The following is an 8,746-nucleotide window of genomic DNA, read 5'->3' on the forward strand; positions in this document are numbered from 1 at the left end:
TGGCCCAAAGGCAAGTCCAGCTCAGGAGTTCCCAGGCTCAGGCAGTAGAATGCAATGGACTGTGGCTCGGTGCTTCTCTGAGCACTCTCACTCTCTCACCGAGCAAAGAAAAGGAAATTGCTTTACATTTTCTTGTGGATTTCCAAAAAGTTCTGAAGAATTTCTCTTCCTTCCTTCCTCTGATGGCACAGTTTAAGTTTCACCTGATCAATACTGCCAGTGATGACCTACCAAGCAAAAATGGGCATGCGCAGCTGAATACCTTCTGTCTTGTCACTATATCCTGCTTCCCAAGTCTGTCAGTAATGATATCTTGAAGCTTTTATAAAAGATACGACAAATGTTTCCAAACTTCATTTTTTCTAACCACATCCTTCAAAAATGTTTATTTGACGACTTCCCTTGGGACTATTTCCTCATCAGAGCAACATTCCACTGGCTTTCTTGCTTTCCTTTTTTAAAATAAAATTTTAAAGTTTAAATAATATCTGAAATGTACAAATATAATCACCATCACTTTATCTACACTTAACTGTATAATACTTCTTAAATTTGCTTGATCTGATTCTGTCTGGGCTATTTCATTCTGTTCATCTAGTTAAGAAAATGTTTTGACATATAACCATGGAAGCCTCCAATAAATGTTCTTTATAAGAAATAACTTACATATTTCTTGATCTCTACTTATAGAATTTTAGAATATGTCTAAGTTCATGAAAGAATTCTTTGGAATTTTTATTGGCATTTCATTATATTTATAATAAATTGGAAAATAATTCACCTTATTAAGTAATGGGAGTTTTTCCATGCATTACTGTGGTACTCACACACCAACACATGTCTCCATCCCTCAGATCTCCTTTTCTAGTATTCAACAATATATTGTTATATTCTTTCAAATCTTTCATCCCTGAGAGATGTGTTACACTATCCCAGTGTGATTGTGGAATTGCCGGTTTGTCCTGTAACAGCCCTAATTATTCTGTTGTCTGTTCCAGCTCCATATGTTGTTTGGATGCAGGTGCATGGCTATTAGAGCTCCTTGATAAATTATTTATCTTACCATCACATAACCTGCAACCATATTGCTATAAATGCTTTCAGCACTTGAACCAACCATGTACCATATTCCCATTGTTATAAGAACATTCTTTTAGTTGCTATTTGACTAGTGATATATGTGAAAGAATTGGCTCACCATAAGGGACTTTTCATGGGAGCTACATTTGATGGTGACGCCTTGTTAAGGGGAATTTACTCTTTTGTCTTACCACGTGAGACAACCTGACTGGGATACTCCATGTTTCTGTGGTTCAGAAAAACCATGGTTTCAGCATGAACATCAGAGAAGATACACCACATACTATGTGGTGCAGGTAGGTACCAAGTGTTCCAGATGATGAGGAGAGAGAGTCAGGGTGACCCAGGTGGGCAGGCAGGGCAGAGGAGGAACCAAGTCCCTCAGTTCTGGGAGCTGTGTCTGCATCCAGGGCTCCACGGAGCCTTCTGGCTGGAGCCTATCTTAGGAGGAGTCCTGTGCTCCTGCACTCTTCCTCTGTGTTTTCTGCCCTGGCAAAAACTCAGGGTCATTTGATTATCACAGTGGTGAACATTACTCCTGGAATCTACATTTTGCTGTCATCTCGGTGGCAACACCAAGTCCCACCTTAACTCTTGTCCCTATGCCTGTGGCCAAGAAATGACCAAAATGCAAGTTCCAATTGAATTCAGAGCAGAAATAAAAAAAGAGCAAGTAGTACAGAATAACTCTTATCTAAGAGGAGAACTTTCCAGTTAACTCAGCACTTTTACTCTATAACTCTGACTTCAGTCCCAAACAGAAACCTTTTGCGGGAAGGCATAGACAATGCTATCCCCATGGGAAGAGTGGGCAACTGAGGTGTAGAAGGCTCAGGGAGGGGCGAAGGCTACAGGCTGGACACATGGCAGAGTTTAGCTGGCCCTCTGGTTTCCAAGGCCAGGGTACCTGTCCAGTTCCCGGTGGCTCCCTGGAGAACACAGGTGAATTTATCATGGTTGGCCAGCTGCTGTAAGGGAGCCAAAGATCTCAGTAGCCTTACTCCAGGAAATAGCATAGGTCACCCACTGCCCAGGGCAGAGATGGTCAGCCAGAAAGTGAGGCCTGTGCTGCAGGCAGCCACTCTGAAACCTGGATCCTGTCTTCATTTTCCATGGGCTCAGAATCCTACCTGTATTCTCTTCCTTTGTCCTGCAGCTCTGGGAAATGTGGAGGAAAGATGGCTACAAGACATATGTAACTTCTCTCTGACCTATGGAGCTAGACCTGAGCCAAAATAGAGATTGCTTCCCATAACCTCAGAGACTGTCTGATTATAATTGATGCTTGTCTTGACATAAACCAGCATCCCTCCCCTGCTTCCTCTACATGCTATTTTCTGGAACAGGTGATTGTACTGACCCAGTCAAGCATGTAATGCTCTTACTGGTACCTGGGACAGGTCACTTAACAGTACGTGTGACTATCCCACCTTGTTCTACATAATCCTCTGGTGCCAACTAAAGGGCACATGAATCCATTTCATCTTGCAACTGCCCAATATGTGCCTCGTATGTAGGTTTCCCTTAATAAATTCTACTAATGACCAGACTGGAGTAGCCAGCCTCTTTCTTCTGTCTTTCCGTGCCCTCTGCTTACAGATGTATATTTTCAGTCCTGAGGGCTTTCTCTGGGTCTCTGTGCTCTAATAGGAGGAGAAGCTGTGTACACAGATGAAGGGTTGTGAGCCATCATGGCCATCATGGCCATCCTCATCCATTGACCATAGCCCCTAAGGCCCCAGCCATCTTGGCTCTTCATGCCAGATCTGCACACCAAGGCAGACAGCTCTGGACAGCCCCCTTTACTCCTCTCCAGGCTCACTCCCCTGCCCAGCCCTGGGTCCCAGCACACAGATCTAGAAGTAGGATAGGTGCCAAGGCAGAGATGGTAAGGGCAGGGAAGAGAGGTCTTCCCCCCAAAACTGGTCCCTTAATCTTACTCCTGTCACCCATAAGCCCGAGCACCTGGAATGTGTTCTCACCTTCACCCACAGGGAAGACAGTGGGCACCAAGGGAAATCCTCACTTCCTGTAGATTCCCTGGTGGGGGTCGGGGGAGTAAACCACTTACAACCCCCACAAGTGTGACCTGAGTGAGGCAGGAATCAATGAGTTCCTGCTGGGAGGCATTCCAGATGCCTGTCTTTATGGGCTCCCTTCCCCAGTCCCAGGTGGTGCGGAGAGCTCACGAAGGATTCAGGGCCAAGTTTCCCCCTATGGGGCTGACTCCACAGGAGATCCTCTCCAAGAACTGCCTCCAAATGGCACCTGAATGAAATGAGTGGTTAGACTCCTTGGAAACGTGCATTGAGATCATGGTGAGTAAAGAGAATCTCTAAGCTTTCTTCTGCTGAATGAGCCATGTCTCAGTAAAGACCAGGGTGGCAGCAGACAAGAGGGTGGTGGGAAGTTCTTCCAGTAAAATCAAAAGTCTAGGAGCAGGCAAGCAGGGCTGTGGGACAAAAGCACAACTGCGTCCATGTCGAGTGATGCTCCGTCAGCAGTGATGCTCCCATGGCCCAGCTTTCCCCTTGGCTTTGCCTGTTATGTTCCTGGGAAGCCCATCCAGGTCTCTATGAAAGATTGTCCAAGTAGATATCTAAGACCACATGTCTGCTCTGATTCTTCCAGGCAGACCCTGCAACAGACTGCTTGGGCAGGTGGTCTATTTGGGAGATAATTGCAGACAGCATGGTGGGAAAGGGAGGCAGAGAAGAGAATGCAACTTGGCTGTTATGACAGGTCACCACTGTAGCTGTAGGTTTCGTCCTCTTGGGAAGTGTGAGAACCATGTGGCAACATGAGAACCACTCGCCTCTATATTATGTATCTGGGCTGAGATGCTAAGCCCTTCCCCCTGCCACCTTCTCCATGGAGGAAGTGCTATCTTCCTTACTCTCTTACTGAGGCTGGTTCCTGCTGTTAATGGAGCTCCAGCTGTACAGAGAGGCCCTGAGCAGAACTAGGGGTAGAAGTGGATCTTGCAGTGAAGCTAGGTATGTGCTGATACTGGATCCTCCAGCTGCAAGGTGGGGAACCTAGTAAGTGTCAGGGCAGGGGGCTCTTACACCCCAAGGACCAACTCCATTCCCTACCTATATAAATGAAGTCTTATTGGAAGAAGACCACCCCTGTTTGTGTTTACATTGCCTAGGGTGCTTTTCAGATACAAGGCAGATACATTAGGGCATTGAGAAGGAGATAGCATGGCCCACGAAAGTTAAGGAGTCACTCTTTGCCTGTTTACAGAAAAGTTTGCCAAATCCTGTTTGGCGATTCGGGCCGAGTCTCAATAGCATCTGGTACAGCAGCGCCTCTCAATCTTTAATTGTACATGAGACCCCTGGGAATTTGTGAAAATACAGTCGCCATGTCCAAAGGTATAGGCCCAAGACTGTACATTTCTAAAAGACTCCAGGAAATGCTGCTGCTGCTACTGCTGCTGCCGGCCTAACTGCTTTTTTTGGGTGGAAGTTAGAATCTTTTCCTACATTCTCCCAGCTATCATGAACCAGGGAATATGTGTAAGCAAGTCCCCCAGAACAGAGGCCACATGTGTCCTGAGGGACCCAAGGCCCTGTCTGTATCCATCCTGTACTTTGGGATCCCTACTCAATATGGTCATTGCACCTCTGGGGACATAGGTTACCCCTCATGAGCCCTGAGACAGCAGCTCAGAGGCATCTTACTTGTGCCACCTGGGGCCAGCTCAGGAGGTACAAGAGGGAGAGAAGACCCGTTCCCCTGGGGCACCAGACTGCCCTGCTGGGCAGTCAACTGCCCAACCCCCTCACTATGGAACCACGCTACACAGAGCTTCTTGAAATGCTGATGTTTAATGATCTATTTTACATGAAGAAAATGGACAATGAGAAATTTCCACAAGGTCCGTATATGAGACCCTAGATATTTGCAAAGAAGAGAACAGAGCCTGGAGCTGCTTAGCCACTGAAGGGCCACATACAGGGAGTTGTTGGTGGCCAAAGTGGGTAGAGAGACCAGGCTGGGGTGCGATCTTACTCAGTGGAACCCCTCCAGGCAGGTCTCGTTTAGGAGCTGAAACACTGTTCTCCAGGGCTCGGTGCGGATGACAAAGAAGCAGATGAAAGTCTAAGGGAACAAGCACAGGAATGGAGTGTGGGTGGAGAAGACTTGGGAAGCTTGTGGCTCCAACTCTAAAGACAGCATCCATCCCAACCTTGCATTCCTGGAGTGAGCAGCTGGGGCATGCAAGCTCTGGCTTTCAGGAGCAGCAACAGCCTGAGTCCTAGATGTTTCTGATCTGGATCTCTCCTGAGCCCAGGGGCTCCTGTGTCCCTCTGCCCTTCTCAGGCCTGTGGTCTCTAGGGGAACCCCAGGCTGTCCCAGTGTGACTCATGTCCCTAGTTCAGCTGTGGGTGCTCCTTCCTAGAGGGAAACATCTCAGAGGGGCCCTGACCTTTGGTGGGTCTATCCTAGAGCAGGGGTTCACAACCCCTTTTCTGCTGGAGCAGAAACTGCAGCTCAACAGGGCCCAGGGCAGAGCCTGGGATAGAGGGCAGTGGGTCACCCTTAGCCCAACCTCCTTGGTCAGTGCCAGGGGAGCCTGAAAACTGGCCACTTAGGCAAAAGTGATGTTGGCCACTCCCGACATGTTCCTTCTCCTGAAAGCAGGAAAGAGAGGTAGTGGCTAAAGAGCAGGGAGAGGACATCCTGTGGTTGGAACTTGCAGACCTGGACCCTAGGGGCAGGAGCAATTTCTCACCAGTTTGGGCCAAAATGTAGACAGCTCAACAGGGTGAGTGGACAGAGTCAGGATCTCAGATTGGCCAGGGGCCTACAAGTGGCCCCCGGGGCTTGCCTGCAGACTGGGTTCCATTGTGTAGCACAAGCAGTGGCTGTAGTAGGAACAGCAGCTCTCTCACGCTTCTGTGTCCCAAGGACTGGTATGTCCTCTGCCCCATCCCCCACTGCACTCCTATGCAGGACCGCAGCTGTGGAACCTGAAGGAGGCTTATGTGTGTCTTACATTGTTCAGCTCTGGGCTTTCTTGAAAGGAGCAGTTGTCAATGTCTTCATCAAATTTCCCACACCTGGTTCTGCGAAGCTCCAGCTCCATGGAGAATGCCATCATGGTCTTTACCTGTGATATGTATAGATGTTAAAGTGGAAACATCTCTCATGGTCCCATTAAATAGTTGCTAGTGTAGACATATGGAATGTAGGGACCGGTCCAAACACTATTCTCTTTGCGGGTTTACCTCTGGGCCTACATTAGCTCAGTGGAGGTAAAGCCAGGTTTGAGACATTCTGGGCAAAGAGGCATGTGGGCCTGGTGGAGGCCCCGGTGTAGACGCAGGCTGATCACACAATATTAATTGTTAATATTGCACACTGCAGTCTCTGATTTCCAAATGCCACAGTGAGACCCCACCTTCCCTTTCAGCATGCTTTTAGCTTCTACGGCATTCCCAGGGACAGGTGACAAGTGCCTGGGAGAGTGTTGGCCCTGCAAGAGTTTTGATAATCTCAGCTCCAGAGTGGGAGACTCCTCTACAGCCCCATTCTGACAGCCTTCACCTGCCCAACATCAGAAAAATGCCATAAAATGCTAATGAAACACACACCCCTTACACACATGTACACAATTCAGACAGTGTGCTCTGAAATGTTCGGTACCCTCCTCTACTCCATTTTAATCATTCTATTCTATATCCTCCCACAGCATCACATTCATCATTCCCAACGTTCAAACTCAGTCTGTGACTTCAGATATAGAAAACCCAACTGAAGGTCCAGCCTGAGAGAGCCGCCCTGGGGTGAGTGAACCAGTGGGGACATTGTACACTAGTGTCCACAGAGGTTTAAGCTCAGTGCAGGGTGGAGATCCTCTGTTCTTTATGCAAACTTTCAGTGCAGAGGTCCAGATGGAGAGGCATGCCCTGGGTCAGTTCACCACCACTCCACCACCCATGTTACAAGACCACACACACACACACACACACACACACACACACACACACACAGACAATACCACACAACATAGAGTCACACAATCAAAAGCTAGAAGTGCTCCTTTGGGAGAGTGTTTTCACTGTTTATGTCTGCAACTCAGATGAAAATGGTATTTCTCGTTGCATTCTGTAGACATTCCAAGGCAAGGAGAACATTTTAAGATTAAGAAACATTGTCTGAGGAAAAGAGAAAATAATATCAATCCATGTAGGTGGAGATCACAGGAGCTCATGGGAGTCAGAGCAGAGGCCCTGACCTCAGAGAAGGACTTCACTGCTCCTGATCCTCGCTTTGCTCTCCCTCTCTCCTTCTTTCTCTCTCTCTCTTTCTCTTTAAAAAATATTTCTTTTTTTTCTTCCTTGAAATATTTTTTTCAACCTATCTTTTCAAACATCTTCTATGTGGGGCTCTGTTGTACTGGATATTTTTATCCCACCGTCATCTAAATTTTGAAGTCTTTCTTCATTTAAAAAGTCCTAAAAATGAGGAAGATTGAAAATACACCTTACCTGCGAGTAGACATCAACTGAAGTTTTTAAATTTCCAAGAAGTTCCTTTATAAAAACTGAGATTAAATGAACAGGTAATAGTTTCCCTGTATTTTATGGACTTCAAGTAGTGAACAAAATCTTTTGATAAGACCCCCCATACTTGACCCTCACTCCTTACATGTGCAGAGCAGTGGGACGGGAAGATGTGATTACCTACCTGCTCCCGCCTGGAACTCCGAACACGCACCAGCTTGTAGGCATTGCTGTCCTTGCTCTTCAAGTTGAATATGTGTAAAGCATACTCCACCGTAGCAGGGAAATAACTTTCCATGACTTTTTGATCATCATTCTCCCTTTCCTCTTGGGAATTCCAGCCATGAGTCGCTAGGAGCTGGGAACCTATGAGAAGCAGGGGCATGGCCCAAGGCAGAGCCCACCTCCACTGCCCGCACAGCAGGACTACAGGCAAGCGGGCACCCATGGCTTTCAGTCTACCTCACTCAGGATCCCGCCAGAGCTTACCTGGGCACTGGTCCAACTTATCTGCTCCAGGACCAGTCCTTCCTCTGGGCCTCCTCTCTGCTATTACACCCTGTTCCTTCCCCCGTGTGACCCTGCCTCTTTCCTCCTAAGCCGTTAAAACTGTCTCCTGTCCAGGAGAGAGGAACGAAGCCTAGGCTGGGTGGGTTGGGAAGGGGTAGCAATGTGAGGAGGGGTCTTCTGTAGCAGAATCTCAGCCACAGGCCCCCCTCAGCACCTTCTCTCCTCAGTGAGGAGAGAAGACTTTACTTAGATGCCTCATAATCAGATGCTGAAATGAGGACACAGCTGCAAGAGGTAGAACTAGAAGGTGATCCCCAAACACAGCAGTAAGGTGAGCGCCAACAAGAAGGAGGGGCAGAGCCGAAAAAGTTGGGTTGCTGAGAGCCAGCTTTGTGGGTGATAGAAGGGAACCTGCACAGAGATGAGGTGTATTATTTAGAAAGGGTCAGAGGGGCCTGAGGTTTGACAGGTATTGGTGTTTCCTTGTTCTACTTGGCTCCTCAGACCCTCTGCGTTCTGGGACAGGCAAAGCTCACTGGCTTCTGGGGACGTTGCCAGACTAGGGAAGTTGGAGCATCAAGCTGGGCTCACTGCATCTCTCTTTGCACAGCTTCTCAGCTCATGGATGTGCTGCCATG

At 47.8% G+C, this 8,746-nt stretch overlaps 1 protein-coding gene across 1 annotated transcript; it reads right to left on the bottom strand.

The window, feature by feature from the left end:
• Positions 1–4,897: 4,897 nt before the first annotated feature.
• On the bottom strand, positions 4,898–8,166 carry LOC120586967 (cystatin-9-like). Its single transcript, XM_039843512.1, has 3 exons — positions 7,783–8,166; positions 6,089–6,202; positions 4,898–5,190 (listed from the first exon to the last, which is right to left on the bottom strand). Exons 1-3 carry the CDS (start codon positions 8,044–8,046, stop codon positions 5,101–5,103), a joined length of 468 nt encoding a protein of 155 aa, XP_039699446.1. The 5' UTR covers positions 8,047–8,166; the 3' UTR covers positions 4,898–5,100.
• Positions 8,167–8,746: the final 580 nt, after the last annotated feature.

Source organism: Pteropus medius, unplaced genomic scaffold (assembly GCF_902729225.1).
Source record: "Pteropus medius unplaced genomic scaffold, Ma_sr-lr_union100, whole genome shotgun sequence".
In the NCBI taxonomy this organism is placed as follows: domain Eukaryota; kingdom Metazoa; phylum Chordata; class Mammalia; order Chiroptera; family Pteropodidae; genus Pteropus; species Pteropus medius.

Bases quoted from the DNA above. Each gene is read 5' to 3' on its own strand.
- LOC120586967 (XM_039843512.1), bottom strand. From the start codon at position 8,046: ATGGGTGCCCGCTTGCCTGTAGTCCTGCTGTGCGGGCAGTGGAGGTGG. The intron at 6,203-7,782 runs GTAGGTAATCAC...TACATATCACAG, and splicing joins GGAGTTCCAGGCGGGAGCAG to GTAAAGACCATGATGGCATT. The intron at 5,191-6,088 runs GTAAGACACACA...TTGTTCCCTTAG, and splicing joins AAAGCCCAGAGCTGAACAAT to ACTTTCATCTGCTTCTTTGT.